The sequence below is a fragment of the Meles meles genome, chromosome 4 (genome assembly GCF_922984935.1).
Source record: "Meles meles chromosome 4, mMelMel3.1 paternal haplotype, whole genome shotgun sequence".
NCBI lineage: Eukaryota > Metazoa > Chordata > Mammalia > Carnivora > Mustelidae > Meles > Meles meles.
In genome coordinates, this window is record NC_060069.1 from 161,165,354 (window position 1) to 161,192,936 (window position 27,583).

At 57.0% G+C, this 27,583-nt stretch overlaps 1 protein-coding gene across 1 annotated transcript in view; it reads right to left on the reverse strand.

Annotated features, from left to right (window-relative positions):
- C2CD2 (C2 calcium dependent domain containing 2) overlaps window positions 1-27,583 on the reverse strand; it is a 54,413-nt gene that overhangs the window by 24,304 nt on the left and 2,526 nt on the right. The window contains exons 3-7 of the mRNA XM_046003718.1: window positions 20,674-20,772; window positions 9,595-9,714; window positions 6,449-6,553; window positions 2,683-2,805; window positions 741-864 (exon numbers count right to left, since the gene is read on the reverse strand). Coding sequence (XP_045859674.1) covers window positions 741-864; window positions 2,683-2,805; window positions 6,449-6,553; window positions 9,595-9,714; window positions 20,674-20,772 — 571 coding nt within the window. The remainder of the gene's footprint in view (window positions 1-740; window positions 865-2,682; window positions 2,806-6,448; window positions 6,554-9,594; window positions 9,715-20,673; window positions 20,773-27,583) is intronic.

The following is a 27,583-nucleotide window of genomic DNA, read 5'->3' on the forward strand; positions in this document are numbered from 1 at the left end:
GGGTCTCGCCAGCCGCTCAGGATCGCCCAAAGAGAACAACCTGGGGTCCGCAACTTGTCCTCACTCAGATAACAGCCTCTCCTACCTCCAGAGGGTCCCCGATGGGCCCGAAGCCCTTCTGACGCTCGGTAAACCACCCACGAGGAACCCGGGCTTCTGGGAAAGGAGAAGGTGCTCGTCGCGTATCAGTCAGGGGAGCCCAGTGTGGGTTTATGCGTTCAATTGTTAGAAAAAAGTGGGGGGGGGGGGTGCCTGGGTGGCTCAGTGGGTTAAAGCCTCTGCCTTCGGCTCAGGTCATGATCTCAGGGTCCTGGGATCGAGCTCGCATGGGGCTCTCTGCTCAGCAGGGAGCCTGCTTCCTCCTCTCTCTCTGCCTGCCTCTCTGCAGCTTGTGATCTCTCTCTGTCAAATAAATAAATAAAATCTTTAAAAAAAAGGTGGGGGAGCGCCTTCCAGATGAAAGAAAAGGGCAAGGTCATGACTGAGTTCCTTTCTCCCCTCGCTCTTCCTGCACACAAGCTCGGGACTGGCGCGTGAGCATCTCTGGGTACTCGTCTGGTTCTCAGAGGCTCTGGGCTCGCGGGCTGGGGTCACATGGCAGACCCAGCCGGAGGGCGCCAAGGGGACCCAGAGTCTGCCAAGGACCCGCCGTCATCCCTCACGCTGCTGTATGGAGGAACAGTCATTTCTGCGGCAGGCAGCCCCCCCCGCCCATGGCTTCCCCCAGCCCGGCCACCTGCCTGAAGCCCCAGGAGCGCTTAGCAGCGAAGCTCGGATGTTCTTCACCAGTAATCTGAGCTCGTGAGCCCTTGGCGGCTTGGGCGGGCAGGACTCCTGAGGAGAGGATGAAATGCGCTGTAGGTTCTGCAGAGAAAATCAAGACGGGTGACCGGGGAGAAGAGGAGGCACCACCGAACCGGTCACGGGGCGGCGTCTTCGGGGAAGATCTGCCGGGGATGGGGGCTGACCCTGTGGTGGGCTGCGTGACAGTTGTCCATTCTCGGGGGAAGGGAGGGTCCAAACCCACCATAGCCTCCGCCCCCGCCTGGGAGTCTTTTGCACCCAAATAACCCGAGGGACGCGGCGGGGCGCTCAGCCAGAGAGGGCCCCCCGGAAGCTGGCTGTGAGTGCAGCCCGGAAGCAAAGCTCGCCTTGGGTCCGCTGCCCCACGCCAGCTGCTGGTGCGAGAGGGGATGCCCGCTCCAGGCTGCAGGTGCCCACGGCCCACCGGCTCCGAGCGGGACGCCCGCCTGACACACACACACCCCGGTGAGGGCCACCCGGCAAGTCCGCCCCCCAGGTGGGGGGTGTCTAAGTGTCATCCGGGTGACGGACTGCAGCGGCGACAGAGGCGTCCATCGTGTCCTCAGATGGCATCAAGGCATTTCCAACGGAGAAAAGGCTCCTTTAACCCAGAGGGCCTCGCCTTAAACCGTTTCCCAGACTGGCTTCCTGCCTTCTCTCACGGCTGCGAGTGCTCGTTACGAGGGGTCCCAGGGCGCCCGGGGGACCCGGTCAGTCAAGTATGTGACTCTCGGTTTTGGTCTAGGTTCTGACCTTGCATTCGCGGCATCGAGCCCCCATCGGGCTGTGCGTTCAGTGGGGGGGTCTGCTTCGGATTCTCTCTCTCCCCCCACCTTCTTCTCTCTTACTCTTTAAGTAAAATCTTTAAAAAAGCGTGGTGTGGGGGTCCCTTAAGTACCAAGGCCTGGGACTCCTAGGAAGGCTTCTCAGAGACACACACAGAGCCTTCCAGGAAGGGCTCCTGGGCACTGATCTGACCTCGGATGTTTCTCTGGGGGGCAAGCTTACCAACGTCTCAAGGTCACCATTTAGAAACCACTACTGTGAACCAGGACCTTGCCAACTGTGAGCTGCAAGAAGTCACGGCAGAAGTCCTTAGGATCCAAGCCCATGAGCACGGGGGCCAGAGCATTCACGTGTCGGGGGTGGAGAGGAAATATTCCAGTTGTCTATGTGTGATGGTTAATTGTATGTGTCGACACGACAGGGCCACGGGGACGCACAGGTATCTGTTCAAACGTTGTCCTGGGTGTTTCCGTGAGGCTGTTTTTGCGTGAGGTTAGCATTTAAATCAAAAGACCCAGTTGTGTGTGTGGGGGGGGGGGGGGCGTCCAGTGAAAGTGATGGCCCTCCCTAATCAGTTGAAGGTCCGCTAGAAGAGGCTGACCCCTCTCCTGAAAAAGGGGGTTCCTCAAGCCTGACTGGCTTCACGCTGGGGTGTCAGTTTTTTCCCTGCCTTTAGACTCGAGTGGAGATACCAGTTCTCCGTGGCTCTCATGCCTGCTAGCCTGCCGGCCGGAACAACAGCTCTCATGGCTAATTAGCTTTCCCAGATGCCTCGGTCCTGGGAGGACGAGCTCTGAGGCCATAGGCCCCGAGTGGACAGTGGAAAGTCAAGTTCCAGCTCTGGAAAGGCATGGGGTCAGGGCTAATTAAGGTTGGAGCGTGCAGAGCAGCCCAGACACCTCCCATCCCACGGGGTCTCGGAACCCCTGCCCTGAACTCACAGCGCGTCACGATCCACAGGCCATGGTCGCCCAGCAAGCAGCCAGGCATTCCCACCCTACCACGGGGGGGGGGATTTGTCACGCAGACCCCCCTGCAGGAGGGGGACCGGGAGCCCTAACGGGCCGTGAGGCACCACCCTCTGCTGCTCACCTGAATTTCCCTCGCATCCACGGGCTTGGTGCTCAGAACCACCGACGGAGACGCAGCCCCAACCAGGTGCTTCAAGATGTCCTTGAGAGTTTCAGACACAGCCTTGGTCTCTGTCCCCCGGTCCTGCCAAAAGAGGGGGACATCCTCAGATCACCTCCTGACCGGGCACTGTGCAACAGGGGGGCAGACGCTGGCCGTCCTCGCTGCATCCCAGGGACTGAGCACGCGGGGTGGGGGAGGGGAGTGCCGGGCTCTGGGAGGTCAGATCCCCGCAGGTGACCTGCTTGTTCTTTTCTGGGAGACGGGGTCCTCCTTATTGACCACAGAAGTAGGGGCGCCTACGTGGCTCAGAGGGTTAAGCCTCTGCCTTCAGCTCAGGTCATGATCTCGGGGTCCTGGGATCGAGCCCCGCATCGGGCTCTCTGCTCAGCGGGGAGCCTGCTTACCCTCTGTCTCTGCCTGCCTCTCTGCCCACTTGTGATCTCTGTCTGTCAAATAAATAAATAAAATCTTAAAAAAAAAAAAGCAACTCCTGCTCCGTATTTTCAAAATGACAACAATCGAGCTCGTGAAATACACAAAGGTGTCGCTGCTTCTGTGTGGAAACTTTCAGACGGATGTGTCTTCTTTCTCGCATGACATTGGGTGATTTCTTTTTTATTGAAACTAAAAAGTATTCAAGTAAATGAAAGGGCCCAACAAGAAAGATAAGGTTGTGGAGGCACAAAGCTGGACGGTTTATGTGACCGGATGTCAACTCGGTAAAGCTATGATAATTAATCCCCGACAGAAAGGCAAACATTCCTGGGTTCTGGAATGTTCCCAGCACCACCATTCATGAAGCCCCACACTGGAAACCACCTAAGTATCCATCGAGAACTAAACAGATACATCGATTGTGGTGTGGTCACGGGGGCGGCGGGAGGGACAGTCCACCGTCCAGTGTAGATGCCCTCGTGGGAGGCTCCCACATCCCCAGCCTGCTCGGGGGACAGGAGAGCTGCTCGCAGGGACTCCCACCCAGACCAGAGACCTACGGAAAACCTCCCGCCTTGTGAGGCTGGAGGGATCTCGAAGGTTGGCCTGCGGAGGGCTGGCTGGCCAGGCCCTGTTACAGCGAACTTATCCCACTCAGTCCATTACTGAGCAGCTACTCCCTGCCAGAAACTCTGATAACGATAACAGCTAATCCCTCCATCACTCCGAGGACAGGTCAGGCTCAAAGCTACGTATTTGCACGTATTAACTAATTTAATCGTCACAACCACCTCTACTATCCGTATCCTCATTTTACCGATGAGGAAACTAGCACACAGAGACGTCAATTAACTCGTGGAGGGTCACACAGCTCACGAGTGGAAGAGCCGAGTCAAACCCAGGCATTAGGGCTGCAGGGTCGGCCCGTAAAACCGCCGCGTTGTCGTCTTTCTCTTCAATAAGTCCTTGACACCCCTGTCCCTTTCCTAATGGAGGTGAAATTCACCTAAATTCACATAAAAACCATCTTAAAGGGGCACCTGGGTGGCTCAGTGGGTTAAGCCTCTGCCTTCAGCTCAGGTCATGATCCCAGGGTCCTGGGATCGAGTCCCGCATCGGGTTCTCTGCTCCGCGGGGAGCCTCCTTCCTCCTCTCTCTCTGCCTGCCTCTCTGCCTACTTGTGATCTCTGTCTGTCAAATAAATAAATAAAATATTTTTAAAAGTATATTAAAAAATAAAATAAAATATGCATTTCAGTGTGATTCAGCAGTTATCCCTTATGCCATCTCTCACCCACCAACAATCACTCCCTGCCCCCCTCCCCCTCCCCTCTCCCGCCCTGCCCCTCCCCACCAACAGTCCCCACCCGCCCCTGTAGGATTTGCCGGCTGGGGAGATCTCCAGGTCATGAGCTCCGGAGCTCGTCTAGTGTTGGGCTTCTCTCCGTCCGTGGGACCTTCCTGGGGTTCCTTCGTGTTGCAGGAACTGTCAGAGCCTCGTTCTTTGTTTTTTTAATGGCTGAAAATACTCCCTCGCGTGACAGACCTCGTTTTGTCCACACACTCAAGTCTTTTTTTAACCCCCAGGATTTCCTGTCCCTTCGTGGAGGAGGAAATCAGGGTGATGATGAGCGGTGGGTGCTCGGATGTCCCAGCTCCTCCCCCGATGAGCCAGACCCCTGCCCCCCAGCCGTCACATCCTCAGGGGGCCGGAGGCTCAGGTCCTGCGCCCACGGGCCAGACCAGCTCCCGGGGGGCTGGCTTAGCGCCACACTTAGAGCCTCACTTCTCATTCACGGGAGGAGCGCGTGACGGTTGGAGAAGCCCTCGGGATGCTGGGACAAGCTGCAGACAGCGGCACGACAGGCCACCGCCACGGTTCGGGTGAGAATGGCGGGGGGTGGGGTGGGGGGTGGGGGGGTGCATAAGCTCGTTTTTGCAAAAAAAACCCGGGAACAGAGGAACACAAGCTAATGAATGACCAAGTTACCGTGTGCAGGGGTGAATGGGGCGGGAGGGACAGGTATAGACTGCTCGTCTGAATCGAAGGTTTCCCGCAATTTTGACGTCTGAACCGTGTAAACGGTTTACATTTTCAATACGTGTAAATTTACAAAGATGGGGGACAAAACCTGAGCGTGAGTGCGGGCAGGCACCGGGGCACTCCGGGGTCCCCCAAGCACACAGAGGAAGAATGAACTCAAGGAGTCCTACACGCGGGGGTCTGCCTGCCTCGGCGGGGCGCGGCCCGACCCAAAGGCAGGTGCATGTTGGCCTCAGTGCCGGGACAGTCCGCCATAGAACGTTCCATGCGCTCCGCCGGCCTGACCACGGTGCCGCGGGGACTGCGAGAGGCAGCCGTGGGAGGGAAGGGAAGGGAAGACAGGACAGGACGGGACAGTCGGAGCCCCCAGTGGGACCCGGTGGCTGGGCAAAGCGACAGTTGTGAGGTGTGCCGTTTGGGGGATTTCCAGTCCAAGAAGGAACTGCATGCCTTCATGTCACGGCACGGAAGTGACAGTGTGGACGGACGGAGGCTCACAGTCCTGTACTTAGCAGTTGGGGATCTCTCTGTGGTTGAACGAGAGTCTGAAACAGCGCTAAGACGGCGGACAACCGGCGTCACAACCCCACCCTGCAAAGGAACCAGCAGTCACCGGGGCCTCTGGCAGACGTGATCTCGCATGATCTTTCCAGCCCCTGAAAGTGACCCAGGGGTGACTTCGTACGCCCACTCCCTGCTTCCAAATTCATTCCCTCCAACACCTAGGACCCTGGGAAGCAGAGAGATTGCCTTCCGATTCTACACGCACTGAATTTTAGGTGGGGGGAGAGACACGCCTGCCCCCGGGACCCAGCCCACAGCCACGACCGGAGCTGTCCCGGGAGTGCCTCGGGGAAGCAGAAAGCGTCTGATGTCAGGCACGACAGCCTGAGGAACGCTGCGGCGACAGACGTCACCGGTTCTCAGCCTGCACTGCACAGCCGTGCTAGAAACAACTCCAGGGTTTGGTGTGGGGGGACAGGGGCAGGCCCAGAATCTTCTGAAGTCCCCAGGAGATGGCAGGTGTGGCAGGGCTGAGGGCCGGCGTTAGATCCAGCAAAGCCGTCTCCCCCCTGCCCCGTCAGCACAGCCCCACGATCCGGGAGGAGGGGAGAAGCCCGCCGGCATCGGAGGGGCGCCGGGCTGAGCCTCTGTTCCCCAGATCAGGGGGTCACCACGCACATGCGTTCTCACGTACACCAACGGAGGGGGCGGGGGGGGGGTCATAGAAACGCCCGGACTGACCTCCAGCACTGCTCTGGGCTGCACCGTGACGGCCGCGTCCGGAGCGCTGACGAAGGACCACTGGATCTGGATGTCCTCCCGCTTCTCCTTCATGTGCAGCTCCAGCTGCAAAACAGTTACCGGAGAGCTACGCGGCCAGCGAAACCTCACACGTCCGCACGTGTCTGCGCGCCTGTGTGCACGCGTGCGTGCTTGTTTATTTTCCGAGACGCCTGCTTGGCCTCCCCTTGCCTTTTGCAACGGTGAGGAAAGCTCTAAACTCCCTGGGGCTCCCCTTCGCGCCCCCCCCCCCCCGCCAGCACCTTCTGCGGCCTCAACCTGCCGCTTGGAGGGTTCTCAGCGTCGGCCGCTGAGGGCCGGGTGTCATGAAAATTCTGCGTTACTGATTCTGTAATTACATGAGTAATTCTCTGCGCTTTGCACTCTGTCCCGGGCTGATCCCAAGGCAGGCGGAGAGGGAGGATCAGGTGAGAAGGGGGAGGCGTAGCCCAACCCCTCCCTCCCACAGGCCCCGAGCGTTGTGCCCCAGCACGGGTGTCCTCGTCCTCCCTTGCCTGCGCCGATGCACGGCCTCCAAGTGGACTCTCGGCTCTTGCAACAACCCGTCGGATGGGACCCCCGCAAGGAGGCAGCGTCAAGCCCCCCCACCACACCCAGATTCTCGGAACTGGTGATAACAGGACCAGGTACAGCAAAGGGGACTTTGCAGAAAGGACCGTTGAACGAAGAGATAATGCTGGCTCATCCCAGCGAGCCCTGAGAGAAGAAGACGTCAGGACAGCAGGCCAGCGAGAGGGGCACGAAGACAGAGGGAGGATGCCAGGAGCTCCGGAACGAGGTGGCAGCTAATAGCCCTCGGCTGACCGCCGGCAAGAACACAGGCCCTCAGTCCTGCAGTCCCAAGGAACAGAGTCACGCTGATAGCCCAATGAGCAAGGAAGCAGATCCTCCCAGAGCTTCCAGACAGCAAGACGGCCCGCCAGTATGAGCCTGCGCTGGACAGCGGGCCTCCAGAGTGGCTCCATTTATGTGGGTTTTCTTTAAAAAAAGATTTATTTTTTTTTTTTTTAGAAAAGAGAGAGAGAGAGCATGCCCGGGGGGGTGGGGGCAGAGAGAGAGAGAGAGAATCCCAAGCAGACTCGGAGCCGAGCGTGGAGCCCAACACGGGGCTCGACCTCATGAGCCTGAGATCACCAGCTGAGCCGGAACAGAGAGTCGGACACTCAACCCACTGGGTCCCCCGGAGGCCCCCACATCTAGGTTTTAAGCTGAGTTTGCAGGCTCTGTTTCAGCAGCCGCAGCAGACGAATACCCCTCCCTCTGTCCTTCAACCCGAGACTCTTTCCTGAGCATGGACCCCAGCTCTCCCCCTCGGTCCCCCTCCCCACCCTCAGCAAAGGAGGAAAGAGCCACTTTCCATGGTACTAGCCACCCTTGGGCCGTCAGCTCAGGCTTGCATCCCGGTAGGACCAGGAGGCCTTCGCCAGCAGAACCCTGGCTGACTCCCAGGAAGGTACACCAGCCCGGGGCAGGTCCTGGGGCAGTGAGACAGACGAGACAAACGCCAGGCGGGGCGGGGCCCTTCTGCACCTTTTATCTGAAGGCCAACAGAGCGACAGGAGTGTCTCCTGCCTGGGGCCTGGATGACAGCTCCCTCCAGCAGCTGCCTGCCTTTGAGAGGGAATCCACAGAGCGGTTTCCAGCTGTGTTAAGAGATCGAAGATGCGATCACGTTACTTGTCTCTGAGCTGCATGAAACAGCATCCAGGAAACTCCGTGTCCTCCGCGGAGGTTAATGGGTCTCGCCGGACTCACTCTGTCCCGCAACAGCCATCGCGTGTCGGCGATGCGTATCCCGGACTTTGGAATTATTTTGCAATGACGCTGTCCAGAATGTTCGGGGGAGCGGGAGGGTATGTGCATCTCAGGGGTGCGTGAAGTGACACCCTCCTCGAGTGTCAGGAGGGGAGGGTCAGTGAGGGGGTTCCACAGGGCTGGCTTGCAGAGAAAAGCCACGTAGGTGGCCAGAAAACCTGGCTGGCCCCGGCTCTTCATAACCACGCCTGTGTAAGAAAAGCACACAGGACATCCTCTTCCCCTGTGGTTGAGGGGGCCGTGCGACTTGGCTCATGCCCCGAACGAGCAGCCAAGCTCGGGCACAGAGGAAGGGGAAACACAGGCCGAAGCCATGGTGACCCCTAAAACAGACCCAGAAATTTGCAGCTGAATGGGACTTCACAGACCCCGCTTCATGGGAGGCACTCAGCTGCCGGATGGTTCCGCGTCCAGGAATCACCCTCGTAGCCTGTCATGATGATTAGACGTGTCTCTGTGCAATGACTACGGAGATCGTCACAATGTGGCGTAGCACACAGACGAGCGCCCCTCGGAGAGGCAGAGAATCGCTTCCAGAAAACCGCGATGAAGCAAGTAGCATCACAAAGCAACCCAAGGGAGCGTTCTGGCTTCCCAGGGCACAGAAAGGTCATGTTGGGGGCACCAGCCCGGCTCAGTGCACCGAGCGTCCGACTCTTGATCTCGGCTCAGGTCATGGTCTCAGGGTCACGGGATCGAGCCCCGCATCGGGTTCCACGCTCAGCGGGGAGTCTGCCTCTCCCCCTCCTTCTGCTCCTGCCCCCCCCACGCTCTCGCACACACTCTCTCTAAAATAAATACGTGGTTTTTTAAAAGTTATATTTACACTATCCTATAGCATCATATCTAAGAAAAAATACATTATTGCTGAGAAATGGTGACCATCGTGGGAGCGTTCGGACACAGATCACCGGGACAAACTTTATAAGGGAATAGTATGACATAGGACAGAATCACCCACACGTGACAGAGACACACAGCAAGCGAAGGCTGCGGGAGAACCCGCCGACAGGCGCCTCCCACGCTGGGCTCCCGCCTCCACCCACACACACCTGTGTGGAACACGTATGTGGGTGTGCATACACATGTGTGCGTGTGTGTGTACGGTCCGTGCGCATCCATAACCCACGCTTTATTTCTACCCGTATAAGATAGAAGCTTACAGTCTGAAACCTACGAGATAAATGAGGCCCTGCGATCACACCAGCCTTACCCTATGGGTTTACGAGGTTTACGGTCTCCCCGGGACCCGCTCGATCTCCCAGACTCACCTGCAGATGGAACGGGGAGAGCCGCACACAATACAGCTGGTGCTCCGCGTCTTCGGGGGACGGGGACCCCGCGCGGACCAGGAACTGAATGGCCTCGCCCACCACGTGACAAGACACGACCTGGAGGAGACAGGACAGAAAGGAGAATTTGTGCCAAATACCCCTCGATGTCAAGGAATAAAATAATCGGGACCTGTAAAGTTAGCAAGGACGAGACGCCAGAGTCCCAAACCGGGTAAGTACCCACATCCGCACCTTTTCCGTTACGGAATCGTCTGAAAACTGGAAACCACATTCCAGATCTGCCCTTCCCGACGCATTTCTCAAGAGCGAAACTCTGTTTTGCCCAAACCTAGTTGTTATTTTCTTTCCACATAAAAAGTTTCTCTGGATACTGTGTTCCGTTTCTCTCACTTAAAATTCCCCAGACGTTTCCACGTCCCTATGCTGTAAAAGCCATTACCGTCTCCTCTCTCTGAAAAGGAGGCTTAGAAAGAAAACAAGTGATAGATGTTGTAAGCAAAAAAACTTAAAAATATCCTTGGAACACCATAAATTGTTTCCATCTAGATAATTTTCAACCTATTGTGGTTTCCCAAGATGTGGGGATAATTCAAAGACCATATAAAATATTAAACACTCAGGAAATAATACAGCCTTAACAAAAATAGCATTATAAGGTGAGTCGGCTTAAGGACCTATAAGACAAAGAGAAGTAATTACACCAGGAATAAACCAGGCCACATTCCCGATAAAAAGCATTTCAGAGAGAGCAGTTACCAAACAGAAATATCAAGTTTCTGCCCCGGGACCCCTCTACAGGAGAGGAACTTCTAGAATGCGGGGTCACCCCTGCCCTCGCAGAAGGCGAGCGGTCGCTGGGGATGATGGGGAGCCAGGTGCCAGGTGCGCACTGGCTGGGAGGGAGGGCGCAGTGGGGGACACCCGGCAGGTGGCCAGCGTGCCAGGCCAGGGCCAAGTCATCAGGAGGGAGGAGCGGAAGGCAGGAGGGACCCCCACCTTCCCAAGGGAATGCTGCCGGCTGTCACTTGGGAGGGAAAAGAAAATTCTTTAATTCTCTGGTGGATTTATCAGAATCTAAAATAAAATACCAAGTGGAAAGATTATCCAAATAGTTCCTTCATCCGGCCTGCTGTTTCCCCAAGTTCAGGCTAGGACATCTGCCCCCTTCTTCCTTCTCATCTCCAGCGAACTCCTTCCTTCCCACCCGCAACGGCCCCGTCCAGAGCCTCCCACCACCACCCGGCCCCTCTGCCCCTCCTGAGGAGACCGGAGCCGGATGCTGGGCCCTCCCTGCATCCCCCCAGCGTCCGTCCCCAGCATCCCCCCCCAACCCCATCGAAGGCTCTCTATGGCACAGACTGAGAAGGGAGGGCATCGCCTGCTCTCGGCCCTGGCAGAAACCACCCCGCACTCGCATCCCCGGGCCTGGCAAGGTCGTGCAGAAGCTCGAGCTCCGTGCGCGAGTTTACATATCTTCATCACGTTACTGCCTCTCCCGAGTTCACAAAAGGTTGGAACAAAAAAATGTTTGTATAAGAAATGTCGTCTATTCATTTTAAAAATAAATGCTCTATAAACAGTCCTCTTTGGAGGAACGTATTTTCGTGCCAGATGAGTTACAAACACAAGGGACATGACACGGAGTGCGTTCGCTGTCCCCGTCTCGACGGCCCGGGCCTCGCACGGCTCTGGGAAAAACACCAGAGGGTGACTGCCGGGTTCCCGTTAGGTCTCTGGAACCTTCTGTCTCTACACGCTGATTCGAATTTTCACAATATGTATAAAATCCCAGGGCTCCGTCAGGGCTCTCGAGCAAGAAGGAGGTGGTTTTCGTTGTATCCGGTTCCGCACAAAGCTGCCCCCGACCCCATCCCCGGATACCGAGCGGCCTGAGCCCATGATTAAGCACAAATAAATAAACTAGCAGGTTTAGACTTAAAGGCTTTAAAACTTCTACGGTGCAAGACTCTGATGGCCGCAGCCCCCAGTCAGGTCCCTCAAGCATGGAAGTGGAGCACTAAAGACAGAGCATTTATGGGTCCCAATGTCCTGTCACGGAGAGCCGCTGGAGGGCCTTCCCAGCCCCTGGGGCCGTAGAACCGGCCACACAGGCAGACCATCCTCGGTCTCCCCGCAGCATTCAGCGGGAGGAGTCCGCCTCAACAGCTGTCTGGGGCTTCCCCGGCGTCGCAGCTCCGCCCCGCGAAACGCGGCTGGCGCTGTGGCTCGGAGCCCGTTAAGGACAATGACCGCACCGAGCCTCGTCCTGGCCGGCCGCTGGCCCTGCCACCCTGGGAATAATAATGCTTCATTTGTCAAATGGACAAGAACAAAATGGAAAGGCTTTAAAAATAAGTAATCTTCTTTTAGCTGCATTAAGGTGTTATCCACAAGGGGGATTAAATTCTCTCGACCCCAGTGAACGGGGACCCCACTTGGAGCCGCAGAAGGTGGGGGCCCCGAGGCAAAGCGCAGCAGACCCTTCCAGCTGGCCGGCCCTCCCAAGGGACCAGGATGTCCAGGGCTGACGTCTGCCTAAACCCGGCCAACAGGGACAGACCCTGCTCATAACCCAGAGTCTCCCCACCCCGTCCCACACACACTGGTGTTTCTCAGGGTCCCTTCTGAGGCTTTCACGGTAGCTCCCCGGACCATCCCCATCACGCAGAGCTGTTTAAATAGGGCTTTTCAACCCTCAGTGCTCTGGCTTTGCGTGGAGGGACTCCGATACAGGTACCAGATTCTCGAAGTCAGGTAGAAACGGGATCGAATAACTGCCATGGGACTGAGCTCTTCTCCAAGACAGATGTGAACCTCTGGGCCCAGAGCAGGACTCCAGGAAGACAACATCTGGGAGCATAAGGAGCTCCCGTGAAAAGAGCCAGCCACGAGCCGCTGCTTCACGCTGGAGATACTTTTTCTGAAGCCAACAGACAACTCTCCCGTCCCATAAACCATTTCAAAATCGCGCCCACAGAAAGCTGAACTGTGCATCCCAGAGACACCGCCCTCCTCTCCACAGAGGAGAGCGTCTACCAAGGACGGGCTTCGTGGATGGAGGGGCCCCAGGATGGAGACCCGGTCCATTCCTGCAGATCCAGACCGAAGGCCGGGACAGAAGGGTCATGGGGATGCGAGGATGAGCACAGGCCGCCGTCATCGTAACCGGTGCAGACAGAACAGAGGGGCCGTGGGTCACGTTCCTGTGCTCGCTCCTGCTTCAGGACGGAAGCTCCAGCAGTCACACAGCCACGCAAGTCGGTCTTATCTTGAAACTGTAGCCCTTTGTTTAGACTTGGGGCCAAAGAACGAGCGTCCGTCCGTCCTAGGCAGCGCTGAGTTTGGCTAACGCTTGCCAGAGAAAGGCCTGGAGAGTCTTCAGTCTCGCCGCACTCCTTCCATGTTCCTTTTCAAGTCAGCTTCTTGGACGGCTGACTCAGCAACTTCTTCTCTTGGAAACCTCTAGAGACCTGGAAATCATTTAATTACTTCTGTCCCCAAAAGAACTAGGAACACAGCCACGAAAACGCATCGGAAGGGCTGAGGTCACCGAGTCTCTCTCCCTGTGACCATGCTTTGTAACAGCCCGAGGGAAGAACTCCGAAGTGACAGGGAAGGTGTCATCTGTGCTCCCGACACTGCTGTCTAGACTGGCCGCTGTAAACGTTCTTGAAGACAGCACCAAGCTGATGCGAACGATCCTTTCTACTCCGGAACAGAAATGCAACTTGTTTTCAAAGATTTTGTGTGTCTGTCAAAACCACAGTGAGAGCCCACCTCACACCGGTCAGAATGGCTGAAAGTCAGGAAATGACAGATGCTGGCGAGGATGCGGAACAAGGGGAACCCTCCTACGCTGTTGGTGGGAATGCAAGCTGGTGCAACCACTCTGGAAAACAGCATGGAGGTTCCTCAAAATGTTGAAAATAGAGCTACCCTATGACCCAGCAATTGCACTACTGGGTATTTACCCTAAAGATACAAACGCAGTGATCCGAAGGGGCATGTGTACCCGAATGTTTATAGCAGCAATGTCTACAATAGCCAAACTATGGAAAGAACCTAGATGTCCATCAACAGATGAATGGATAACGAAGATGTGGTATATATACACAATGGAATACTATGCAGCCATCAAAAGAAATGGAATCTTGCCATTTGCAACGACGTGGATGGAACTAGAGGGTATTATGCTGAGTGAAGTAAGTCAATCAGAGAAAGACAACTATCATATGATCTCCCTGATATGAGGAAGTAGAGAGGCAGAGTGGGAGGTCGTGGGGGGGCAGGGAGGGAAAAAATGAAACAAGATGGAATCAGGAGGGAGACAAACCATAAGAGACCCATAATCTCAGGAAACAAACTGAAGTTTGCTGGGGGTGGGGAGAAGGATTGGGTGGTTGATGATTCACAGACCTGCACCCCTGAAGCAAATAATACATTGTATGTTAATTTAAAAAATATTTTATTTGTTTGCGTGTTTGTTTAGAGAGTGTGGGCAGGGGGAGAGGCAGTGGGAGACAGAACCTTGAGCAGACTCCGTGATGACCACGGAGCCTGACGCAGGGCTCGATCTCATGACCCTGAGATTACAACCTGAGCCAAAATCAAGAGTCAAAACTTAACCGAATGAGCCACCCAGGCGCCCCAAGACTCAGTTTCAAAGGTAAAATGCATTACAGCTAGATGCGATCCGAACATCTATGAAGTTAATCCTATTGGCCCCGGGAGAGATGAAAAATACTAGGAAAAAGACGGTGGCGCAGCCCAACCCAGGAACGCTGGGTCGATGCGCTGCTTTACGGTACCTCGGGACACGCCATGGACCACACGGGCTCCGGCATCCCACCGCGGCAGCACTCCCCAACCCCCCTCTCGTTGGGACACCTGAAATGAACAAGAAGTGTTTCCAGTAAAGCTGCTCTCCCAAGGGGGATGGCTACCGGGGAATGCGGTTTACGGCCGGCATTCCGGGCTCAAAGGTCTGTGAACGAGGCGTTCTCTTCCATCAACCCTATGTATGAAAGGCACATACGGGACATTTCCTTTAAACTGAAGGCAGGAGGGAATGGGGTCTTCTCCAGGCTGCCTCTTAGTGCTCCGGGCATGGGGTCCCCGTCACTGTCACACCCACCCCCGAACGCTACTGCCTCGTAGCCCGACACACAAAACTCCAGCTTGTCTATGGGTCCTTTACCCTGTCTTCTCCGGGCGACGTCAGGCTGCACCCCATGGCTGACTCAGCCCGGAATTCAGTCCAGCAACCCAGACAGGCATCGCTCCTGGGTCTCAGAGGGCAGGGCCTCCAATGAGAAACCGCCCACTGCCTCCGGAAAGACCCTGGTACAAAACAATTTCACAACCTGTTAGCATTTTAATAAATACCAGGCTAATGGGACACCTGGAATTTCAAGTCATGCAAAGAAAAAAAAAAGTCAAATGAGCATCCCCTTTGCAACTAGAGAGACAAACACAGGCGACCTGGAATCAGGTGACCCTTGCAAACCAAGGGGGCCGGCTGAGGTCTGGGCCTCTGTTCGCCTCAGTCTCTCCGTCTGTATGATGGGCGTGATGCTTGTATGGTGAACACGGATGAGAAGAGACAGAGCCCGCGGCGGCCTGCACCCAACAGCACCAGAGCTGAGGCCCGGGCAGGCCCTCGTTCTCCCCACAGCCGTGCCAGGGAGGGACACACGCTGCACAGACACCCAGCCTCCGGCTCCGAGGGAGAGGGAAATGCCCAGACATGCCCAGATCCAGCCAGTGTCTCCCTGGCTTCCCAGCAGGGCCCTTCTCGGTGCAGGGTGGGTTATTACGTGTGTTTAAAACTGTGACCTGCGGATGATCGTTATACCATGAGAAGCCTCTCTTTACGTAGCAGAGGAACTATAGACGGAGATAATGACCACTTTTCCCAGGACACCTGGCCTTCCCCCGAGAAACCCAACATCATTCCCCGTCTCCAGTGCGCCAGGCAGGCCCCGTTTCCAGCGGCAAGCTTTCCGAAGCAACGCCGTGTCCAAGGAGACACACCGCGCTCCCTAAAGGAAATGCACGGCCTTCTCAGCGGGGGTCCCAGCGCAACCCCCAAACCCTGATTCAGACGGGGTGAGCCCCCAAGCGCTCCTTGCAACCAAGCGTGCAGTTTCTGAACCCACGGCCATGCCGTGATTGGGCTCCTGGGACGCCCTATGGAGCAAGGGCTCGCTCTCAGGCCAACTGGGACACAAGACGAAGGCCTGCCTTTTCCGGGTCAGATGTTCCGCAGCGAGCCTCTCCCGGGACGTGCGGAAAGAGAACGTGGGTAGAAACTCGCTGCTCTTGTGTAAGAGGGTAATTACAGTCTGGGAGGAAGGAATCCATTCAGAGCAGGTTGCGACTGGAAGAGAAGGCACAGGAGAGAAGCACAGAGGTGACCGCTTCAGTACACAGTGTCGCGCTGGGAATTCCTGGGTCCGCCTCCCGCCTGGGCCAGCTGTGCCCACAAACATGGAGGCCACGTGGCAGGGATGCGTCCGGTCTCTGCCCGAGAGGATGTCCTGCGGGCCAAGCACAGACTCCCCGCAGGAAAATCCATGACCCACAACACCGGCTTGGGGTCAGTAATGGGGCTTCGTCCCCAGCACCTGGTTCACGGCTCCTAACACCAGAGGATCGCCCAAAGGATCAGAGGGTTTTCTGTGTGCTCAGGAGATGACTCGTGGTTGGGGGCTGTGTATGCTTCAGGATGGGGGCTGGTTACCCCCAACTCCAGCCATGATGTGGGGTGGGGGGCGGGCATTTGGAACTCTCAGGCCCACCCCTGGCCTCCAGGGAGGGGAGAGGGACTGGAGATTGAGTTCAACCACCGAAGGCCAGTGATTTGCCCAACCTGGGCCATGAAAGCACCATAAAACCCCCCAAGCAGGGGCGCCTGAATGGCTCCGTGGGTTAAGCCTCTTGTCCTCGGCTCAGGTCATGGTCCCAGGGTCCTGGGATCGAGCCCCACATCGGGCTCTCTGCTCAGCAGGGAGCCTGCTTCCTCCTCTCTCTCTGCCTGCCTCTCTGCCGACTTGTGATCGCTGTCTGTCAAATAAATAAATAAAATCTTTTTAAAAAAACAACAAGAAGCAATGGCTATTTGCAGAGTTCCTGGGATGGTCTATGCAAGGAGGTGCCCGTAGCTCCGGGCCCCTCCCCCACATCCCGCCCGAAGCCTCCCTCCCACCGGCCTGTTCTTGACTTGTTTCCTGCATCACGAACCAGTAATAGGAAATAAGCTGTTTTCCTGAGTTCCTTGAGTTGTCCCAGCAAATTATCAAACCTGAGCAGGGGCGGCAACCCCCTGACATTACAGCCGGTGGGTCTGAACACCAGGGGGCCCAGCCTCTGGGCTGGCATCCGAGGTGGGGGGCAGTTGTGTGGGGCTGTGCCCTCAGCCTGCGGGGCCTGCGCTGCCTCTGGGGGGTCGGTGTCAGGACAGATCGGAGTTCGTGAACCCCCAGTGGGCGTCCAGTCCAGCAAGTTGGGAAGGAGCGCTGGAGGAGAAGCCGCCCTGGGGCTGACCGAGCGCCCCAAGTCCACGGTGCTCTGACCGAGCCACGGCTGGGCAGGCCGGGTGTCCGGCCCCCATCATGGGCTCTGGCACCTCACGCTGCCCCAAGCGACCAGGACCTTGCTCTCCAGGCAGGATGTGGGGGTGGGGGTGGCTGAGCGATCAGAGGAGGACGTGGGGTGGGGGTCGCTGAGCGATCAGAGGAGGACGTGGGGTGGGGGTCGCTGAGCGATCAGAGGAGGACGTGGGGAGGGGGCCGCTGAGCGATCACATGTCTGCCAAGACCATGACTAGGCGCACGCGGTCTCCAGGGGTGGCAGGAGAAGGTCAAGTACAGGCACTCGGAGGGCAGGGCAGCCCCGCGGGGAGACTCGAGACAGAATGCGAGTCAGGAGGGTGAGCGCGAAGGGGGACCGGGATCCCCATTCCCACCTAGAGGACGTCGCTGTGCACTCCAGCCCCATGGTCGGGCCCGTCCCTGTCATTAGCTCAAGTGCCCGTCACACGTCCCTTGTCAGGGCTGAGTCGGGCACAAGAGACAGATAGAGGCTGACGGTACGGAGCGCGCTGGGGAAGGGAAAGGACGTCCTCGAAACCATGCATCTGTGTTTCTTTACAACCTTTGCTGCTGGGCCGGGTGCAGTTACAGATTTCCCCTCCTCCGGCACTCTGCAGAGCACCACACGACAGAGTGGAGAGAGGGTTCGATGTGCCTGAAACCCGGGCAGGGCTGGTGGTTACATCCTAAGAGGAGGAGGAGGGGGACCCGGTTGCTGGAAGCATCCTGCCCAACACAGCGGTTCCAGAACACGAGGTCCTAGAGCAACAGTAGAGAGATCCCGCGGCGCGTGTCCCCTCCTCTGATGCCCACAGACGTTAACACACACCCGCCCGGGGACACATTGCAAGAGAAACTCTGATTCACCCGGGTTGATCCCTTCAGGAAATAATACGTTCACACGTGCCGTGCTCAGCCAGGACGCCCAGCCGTGAGTGGAGAAGTCTGTGGCGGGACCCACGGACTTGGGGGCGTCCTACACCCAACTTCTCAGGAGCTGTGGGTGTGCAGAGGCCACGGGCTGGGAAGCAACAGTGGCACTCACCAACACGATCCCCCGGGACCTGCTCTCCCACACCCCCGGGCGGGGGGGCAGGGGACTCACACCCGACGGGGACACCACGACCCACAGCCGGGACAAGGCAATGACAAGCCCCCATTTCCCATTTGGCCAAGGAGACATAAAAGTCAAGAACAATGAAGAAACTGGTAAAACGAAACACGCCCCACGTGCGCTGTGCCATTTGTCTGCGGGACATAAGGAGCTCGAGCATCCGCCATGGGCCGCGGCAGGGGTCCCTTCAGGGTGGGGGGGCAGGGGGGAAGTGGAGGAAGGACGCTCCGTGCAGGAGGCGGGGCAGACGGCGGCCTCATGTTCAACTTCTGAGTCAGCGAGCGCCGCTTCTCTAATTGTCTTCAGACAGACGCGATTTCACCAGCCCCTACTTAAAGTTGCTTTCCTGGCGCAAAATATCAAGACCTTGAAAAACGGCCCCTTCCTCCGTCTACCTGTCAGCTCCCCTATCTACACCTCCGGACCTCGGAAACCCGGGCAGAGTCAGAAACACCAAACAGCAAGTGCCCACCACAGCGGACTCGGTCCCGATCGGTCAGTAAGAGAGAGGGGGCTCGCTGCGCCCAGAGGCACTTCCCAGGCCGGGGGGGCGGGGAGCCAACTGCCCTCAGCACCCCAGTATCGTAGAAGCCCCGGCCACCTGCTGGCCCAGCCCCGTCCAGCCCTAATGCAACCTGCTGGTCTCGGCATCCTGAGCTATACCAGTCTAGGGTCTCTTGTACCGCAATACCTTCCGGAGACTTCCCCACGCTTGTTAGAGGAATAACACAGCACGAGGCTCCAGCATCGGCAAGGGGGTGGGGAAGGAGAGCGCTCCCAGGCCGCCGGGCCCACGGCTGCCTCCGATCCACTCTCCCATCCACTCCCCGGCTCGTGCCTGAGGAGGCGGGGACAGTAAGCGGGCGAGTTCACGGCAGCCTCACTGCTCTGCTGGGAAAGACAGGGCAGCACCACTGTCCACCCGATGAAGACAGAAGCTCTGGTCCCGCCAGGGCCCTGAGCTGTAGTTCAGGTGAAGGAACCAGAGCGGCCAACGCTACGCTAGCGGGGACAAGGAGCAGAGTTCGTGGGGCGGGGATCGAGGCGGGAGCACTCTGTCTCCAGCGGGGTCGAGCTGGTGCCTCTCTCCCCTCCCCGCCCCATCTGCTAAAAGGCCCGTGTGGGACCCAACAGCAAAATGGAGACAGATACAAGGGCAAGCCTTGTATTTCAGAGGAAGCTTCTTAGGGGTTTTTATAGATACTTTCCATTAAAAAAAAAAATCCTATAAATTATTTACAGTATTTGACCACTCCAATAAGTAATCCCAGCCTGTGAATAACCACAGACTCTAAAACAAGCTCCACATGGCATCAGGATGGTTCGGATCTAGGCGTCAGGGACACCTGGGTGGCTCAGTGGCTTAGAGCCTCTGCCTTCGGCTCAGGTCATGATCTCAGGGTCCTGGGATCGAGCCCCGCATCGGGCTCTCTGCTCAGCGGGGAGCCTGCTTCTCCCTCTCCCTCTGCCCCTCCACACTGCTCATTCTCTCTCTCTCTCTGATAAAAGCTCCAAAAACAACCCAGTGTCATATATATACACACATACACACAAATATATGCATTTCTGGGGACACAATTCACGTATCACTTAATTTGCCCATTTAAACTGTATAATTCAGTGTTTTTTTCTTTAAGATTTATCTGTTTATTTGTGGGAGAGAGAGAGCGAGTGAGCAGAGGGAGAGAGAGAGAAACTCAAGCAGAGTCCCTGCTGAGCACAGAGCCCGAAGCGGGGCTCGATCCCAGGACCCTGAGAGCATGACCTGAGCTGAAATCGAGAGTCGGACCCTTAACACACTGGGCCGCCCAAATGCCCCCAAGTCAATGGCTGTTAACACATTTCCGACTTAGACAACCATCATCCACGACTCTGAGAATCTTATCATCACCCCCCAAAGTCAAACCCCCCGCGGGCAGTCCCTCAGCAGCCCCCCCACCCCAGGGCCGGGTGACCCAGAATCTCCTTCCTGTCTCTATCAACGTAGCCACCCTGGACAGGCCACGTGAACGAAGCCACTCAAAGACGCGCCTTCTGCGACCGGACCGGCCTCTCCCACTCCGCGCTGAGTCTTCAAGGCCCGTGCACGCGGCTTGTGCCGGCCTCTCCTTCCTTCTCAAGGCCAAATGCCGTCCCAGCGTGTGGACCTACCGCGTTTTATTTACCCATCCACCAGCTACAGACCACCCTTCATTTTGTTTTTCGTTTTTTGGGGTTCTTTTCAGGTTTTTAAGGTGTCCACATTTTCAATAATCCCAAAACAGAATAACCTCCCCGTTTTCCCCAACTCAGCTTTAAATTCGCTTCCTGGGCGGGGAATGGCCCTGGGGGCGACCGCGTCCAGCTCACCTTCTCCTGGGCGGACCTGGCCAGGCTGGAGACGCCCTGCACTGCCAGCTCCAGGGGCGGCTGGAGCGGGTCCTCCTCGAAGGACAGGAGCAGCGGGCCCTAGAACAGAAGGAAAGGCATGGTGAGGGCACGCCAGCATGATTATATACTGGGGAGAAAGTTCTGGAAACCTGGGAACCGGGAATCTGACCCCTTCCGGTTAACTCTCTGCCTCCAGCAGCAGCCGGGCTCACATGGCGCGACGTCCCCGTGCCCGAGAACCTGCACACGACATAACGCACCCGTGGCAGGGATCGGTTACCAGAGTGGGTCAGAAGCAAGGAGCACATGACTAAACCGGAGATGTGTCCCTAAAGACCGCAGCGGGGGTTCTGAGAGCTCACGTTTACAAGGGTGCTGGTGCTGGGTGCTGGGTGCTGGGTGTGGCTCTGCGGGTCCAGCCCGCTATCTGGCCGAGCCCAGCAAGGTCAAGGGCTCTGTCCTCTGCTTCTTCGGCCAAAAGCCGGCTCTCTCTCTGGTTTTAGAGTCACCTCTCCCCGCTCCACATGGTGCACCCCCTTCCCCTCCCCCCACCCAAGTGGTAAGTGGGCGGGAACCCCCCCGGGGGCCAGCCACCGCCCCTAAAGATCCACCAGCTGCTGGCTGTGCCCCAGGAGCGGGTTCCCGAGCCCCGGCTTCACAGACCTTCAGGGCTGTTGGGCTCCCGCCACCCAAGGTCTCCTGGGTCTGCTCGGCAACTACAAGCCACGATCGAGGGCAGGAGAATAAAATGGTACGAAATGGCACCAAAGCTCTTCGGGCAAGCCGTGGAGTCACCCTGGGGCTATTTCTTAAGGATTCCCGACGACCCCGCGTGAACCGCAAAGAGCCTGAACATTGTCACTGACACGCGGCCAACCGCGCCCAGTTCTAACATCTATGTCACCCCCAAAAATCATCAGGGAGGAGTTAAATCTACTTCTCAAGAGGGATGAGGTCACTGTCGGGCCTGTGGCACACACACTGTCCCCGGTTGGAGCAGCGTGAGCGGCAGCCAGGGGCGGGGGCGAGCTGCGGGCTCGGGGAGGGAAAGGGTGGGAGGCTGTGCAGGGCAGGGGCAGGCAGGGGTGGTCGCAGTGGCCTGGGCTGCCTGGAGGAGCGGCTGGGGGTGGGGCAGGCCTCAAGCACCCGCCCCCGGGGATGGGTGGATACACTCTCGACTCTCCTCCCTCTGACACCTTCTAGGCTAAAACCCAGAAAAGATTCTGGGGAGACACCGGACGTCAAGGAGTGGGCGCCCGACGAAATGAATTTTTATTTTATTTTTTTAAAGATTTTATTTATTTATTTGACAGAGATCACAAGTAGGCAGAGAGGCAGGCAGAGAGAGGAGGAAGCAGGCTCCCTGCTGAGCAGAGAGCTCGATGTGGGGCTCAATCCCAGGACCCTGAGATCATGACCTGAGCCGAAGGCAGAGGCTTAACCCACTGAGCCACCCAGGTGCCCCGGAAATGAATTTTTAAATTAAAATAAAGACCCAGAGTTTCCCTGGGTCCCTTCCAAAGGGCCCGGTCCTTGGGTTGCAGGAAGCCCAGGGCTCAGATGGGACACAAGCCTGTGCTGCTACCCAGTCACACTCTGTCCAGGCAGATGCCACTGCACGTTAGCCCAGAGCAGGACGTCACGGGCACAGTCGCTGGGAAAGCACCAAGAAAAGAAAACCACAAGGAGAGGAGGATGAGCCCTCCCCCCGACACAGACCGCGGAACTTCCATCACCCCCTGTGCAGAACAGGTGCGTGGACACACAGACGGCCCAGTGGACCAGATCCGCACGGAGAAACATTGTGGACGACAAACGCACCATCCCAAATCATTGGATTAAAAAAAATGGATTAAAAAAAAATCAGGACATGGGAGGAACCCCCGAAGAAATACAAACAAATGAAACTAAGCACATTACCCATGAGGCCATCACCCCCCTCGAAGGGTGGGAAAACACAGATCTAACCGGAGGAGCTCTGGAGGACGACATCCTGACTACATAAACGTGTACCCTGGTCCGCCAGCCTGTGTCTCACAGGGGAGCAGGTTAGCAAGGCAGAAACTGCTGTATGTGTTTAAGAGAACTGACCAAATAAGTCAGCATGTCAGAGACAGGAAGGACCAGACGCCTGCCTCTTGGAGAGGGAGGATACAAATGAGGAGAGGCAAGTGGACGGAATTCTGTTGCTGAACCAGAACATGAGGCATCAGCCTCCAGACAGACAGAAAGGGACAGAACAACAGAAACGAGCCTGTGAGCTGCTGGCAGACACAGCCATGCCTCCTACGTCTGTCCACCAGAAGGGTCTAGAAGCCATGAGACCCTGACAGTAATGAGCACGTCGGATGCCCAGACACTGGCCTCCAAACACTTCTCCAGTAAAAGGCATCAGCGCTGCTCCATGAAGTGGCTGAACCCGGGCAGGAAGAGCGGAAAATGAAAAATACTAGATGCGTCCAGAACAAACATCTTGTGGGATCATGAAGAAGAGAAGTGCTCAGTCGATGTCTGTTTGTGTATCTTGAAGGCAGAACACAGGAGGCTACCATGAAAGGCCCTACCGGCCGGCACGAGAGCAAGTCCGCCAACCACGCAAGTGGCCGTGGCGTCAGATTATAAACCGCAGAATAAAATAAATCCCGAGAGTCCACACGGTTGCAAGTCATCAGGGCAGGGAAGAGAAGTGGTAGCTCTTTCTCGAAGGAGAATTACAAGGAATCCATGTGGGAGAGAAGGAAACAGAACCATCCTCCAGCAGACCAGATCCACGATGGGGCCAAAATCAGTCAGCAGAAGACTGACGAGTAACAGATTTGTAATAGTCTCGAAGGAGCTCCCCAGGAGAGCTGTTCACCACCAAGGAGAGGACAGAAGAAGAGACACAGGTATACGGAAGAAAACCCGGCAGACACCACCCTCACCAGGGGATCAAGGCCAATGCCCCTGCCATGACTGCGCTGATGTCACAAAGCCCAGGCTACGGGACGTTAACACGGCACATCATTTCTGTGGTGTGTATAACCACAGTCTGACCCTGTGAAAACACCAAATTGAGGGACATTTGGCAAAATAACATTCGGTCCTCTTCCAAGCTGTCAAGGTCGTGAAACACAAGGAAAGACTAGGGAGCAATGACAGACTTCGCAGGACTGGGAGAAGCCACAGCTCGGTGCCCCGCGGACCTGACGGGATCCGGGAAGGATACAAGGACACTGGTAGACCAGGCGAACTTCAAGTCAGGCCTCCAGCTGCAAGGCTTTGCGCCAGCTGTTAGTTTCTCATATCGCCACGTTGTTAATATCACCGTGCTGGGAATTATGGTAACATTGTGCCCATGTTAATTTTATGGTAACATCGGGCCGATGTTCATTTCTTGGCTGCGGTTATGTGAGGCTGGGTGAGGAATGTATGGAAACTCTGAATTATTTTTGCAACTTTTCTATGTATCTAAAAGCAATAAAAAATAAAAAGGTTTTTTCAAGTTGCTTTTTCTTTTCTTTTTTTTTTTTTTAAGGGAGACTTTACAAGAAAACAGCCCACCTTTATTGGTACTTGCTAATACCCCTCCCCCCCAAGACCTCAACGCCCTCCCAGCAGATTCGGTTTTCCAGACTGATCCCAAAGGCACCGTCTTTCTGCAGATGAAGCCCAGAGAGGTCAGGGCGCAAGGTCACACAGCCCCAGAGCTGCCTTCCAGCGGCAGCGGTGCCAACGCTGCTCTTCCGAGCTGTGAGCTGCGTCTGAGAAGTCCCCTCCCTCCTCGGCAACCCACGACCCCGCCGATGGGAATGGAAGTTAGCTTTGGCTGCATTTTCGTCGACGTTAACACTACACCCACTCTTCCTTCCCCTCAATTCCTGTCTCTTTGGGAGAATGGGCAAGGGCATGGAGCCGAGTCCCGGGTTTTCATATGGGCAATTTGCAAAGTCATCAGGGAGCCTCCTTGACTGTTGATTCTTTAGAAGGGAAAAACCAAGCACCTTAAACAGCTCCTCATGCCCAGGCTTGGCCGGCTCCCAAGCAGGGAAGGCCTGTGTCCAGACGGGGTGATCCACATCGCCACCATTCCTCCCCGTCTGGTGACAAGTTCCTGCCAGGGCCTGTCATTCAGCCCCTGGCCACCGCCGGCTCCGAGCCAGCCTTGCACTGGGCACTGAGGAGGCTGCACCTGGACAGACGGGGCTCTGGGCTGGCCCCCAATCCCTGGAGCTGATGAGGACACAAGGTGCGGGGACCAGAACAGGTGGCCGGGGGCTGGGGGACAGCATCCTCTCGGATGGGAGGATGGGGGGGGGGGGGGGACTCTGCACTGAGACCAGAAGGTTTACAGAAGTCAAAGAAGGAGGAAGGTTAATTAAGTGCTCAAGACGAAAGGAATGATCCAGGCGCAGGCCCCACACGGGAGAGAGCCCTGAATGTTTGAGCAGCAGAAAGGCTATGGGTCGGGGGTGGGGCAGGTCCACAGCCCTGACCCAATGTCACCTTCACGCTCTTCCCGACTGACCTCCCGTGTCGTGGCCGCGGACACTGCTCAAGGAGCTCAGATTTTGTGAGCGTCACTCAGAGCTCGCTGTGAGATAGGAAAACTGTGAAGTCTTGTCACTGTGTTTACTTTTGAAAATGCCAAAGCTCATCTAAAAGTCAGAGCTATTAATAATACGTTTTAAGTTCACACGGCGTCTTTTTTTTACGAAGACCACAAATGGTCCCACGGTCTTGGTCATTTGCATTGAGAACATTCCTCTGAAAAAATCCTCGGGCGAATGACTAAAGCAACAAATAGCTCTGGTGACCCTCCTAACTGAGGGCCTCAGCAGAGCGGGGCGGGCCGTTTCCAGACGGGTCCAAAGCGCCAGCCACAGGCCACGGCCCTCGCCCTGTGGCTACTGCTCCCCACAGGTGGCCCAGCAGCGTCAGCGCTGGGAGGGGCCACCTGTCCACAAGCACCCTGGCTTCCAGAGCCTTCCAGGTAGGTGTCGGGGGGGACACCATGGCTGCGGTAACCGACGATCACCACAAACCACTTCACAGACGTTCCCAGAAGGAAGGGGCACGTCCAGGCTGGTGACTGGGGCAGCCCTGGGAACGCTCCGTTCTCCGTGTCTGAACCGGCCACCAGGTCAACGGGAATTCCGTGTCCCTGACACCAAAGCAGAGACGTCACAGGGCGGGAGGGACCCTGCTTGACAGGTGGCTGGCTGAGGGACAGGTGTGCACCTAGGGGCTTCTCACGGGTGAGAAGCTAGCTGGGGAGCGTGTGAAGACCACGGCATGCTCCCTGCGTTCTGCCAACCTACCGTGTCCGGACGGGCAGTCGGGGAGTGTGCAGATTTTCTCGAAGCTCTCCGGGCAGCTCGCCTGGGCTCCTGGCACACCTGACGTCCGCCTGACCGGCCGGCACAGCAGCAACGGTTTCCCCTCATCCCTCCCCACGTCACCACCCTGTCTAGTTTACAAAGGCTTCTGCGGTGAGGGCTGGAGCCCCAGCGGCCCGTCTGACCCAGGCAGCCTACACTGCCAGGGTCAATGGTCAGCCAGGGTCAAAGGAGAGCGCACGTTATCGATCGGCCGTCAGGCGCCAGGAGACGCCAGCCCCATTGTTAGGACAGCAGGTTCAACAACCGCGCCCTCTCAGCCCTTCCTGCTGTGTCTCAATGAAGGCAGCATTTGGTCTCAACGTTGAACTTGCCATCCACAGGGGAATGCGACAACAGATGTTTGTACAGGAGTTTCGGGGTCCTTCCAGTCTTAAAATTCAAGGCCGGAGCAGGGCTTCATTTGGGAGGAGGTCCCGTCTCCCAGGGCAGGGCAGAGGCGGGCGGCGAGCGCCACTAAGCTTTTGCTCTCCACAGGAGAGCAGGCTCGGAGGGTCAACCCTAATCGGGGATTAGTGGGAGTCACTGGGAACGGAGCTCGAGGACGACAAAGAGAAACTCCGGCAGGGCTGGTGGCAGGGCCGGACACCCACTCACGCCACCTCCCCCAGTGTGGCGACAGCGGTGGCCGGAGACAGGACAGACTGTGCCGAGTGGCCTACCCAGATGCTATCTGCCTGCCAAACCTGTCATTTGACTACAAGTCAAGAACACTTCTGGGCATCGGGGAGGGAAGAGGGACACCGCGCGTGCGTGCGCACACACACACACACACACACACAATCTCCCCACCCCCAGCGACACAATCACAACCAACCCGCGTCCTCTCAAAACTGTGAGAGACTCAGCACATTTTCGGTGTGACCCGCCGCCCTTGTTATGACCCCTTCCAGGAGTCTGGGACAAGTGGCGTCTGAGACTCTGCCGGGCAGCGTCAGCAGCAAAGAGAGGAGAGCGAGCACACAAGCCAGTCTCCGTCTCCCCGAACACTGAGTCCCTCCTGCTCCCACACAAAGAGGCAGATGGTTTGGGCAAAAGCTTCAGGCATTTTTTTTGGTGTTCTCCGCTTTACCTGACTGAGCAAAGACAAACACCGGAGCACGGCGGTCCTCCTTTCCTCCTCCGCACGCCAGGCGGACGGTTCATCGGGAAGCACCCTGTCTAAGGCCATCCTGCTCTCTGAAGCCCAGCAAGAAATGTCGGGACGCGAAGCAACACGATGCGAGCGGGAATTTCCCACGGCTGGACGTGAATACTTCCACAGATCACTTCGCCCGTCCTTGCTCAAACCCTGCGGAGAACTGGGACGAGGCTCCCACTGGCTCACACCACCAGCCCAAAGGAAACCCAGCCACAGAGCCCAGGCCCGTGACACCAGGTCAGCTAGGGGAGCTTCCTGGGGAAACAAATCTGTTTGCTCACGTGTGCAGGGTCCCCTGGCTTTAGGTCTCCCCCTAGAGATGGGGTGGTTCCGAGGCGCCTGGCTGGCTCACTCAGTAGGGCATGCGACA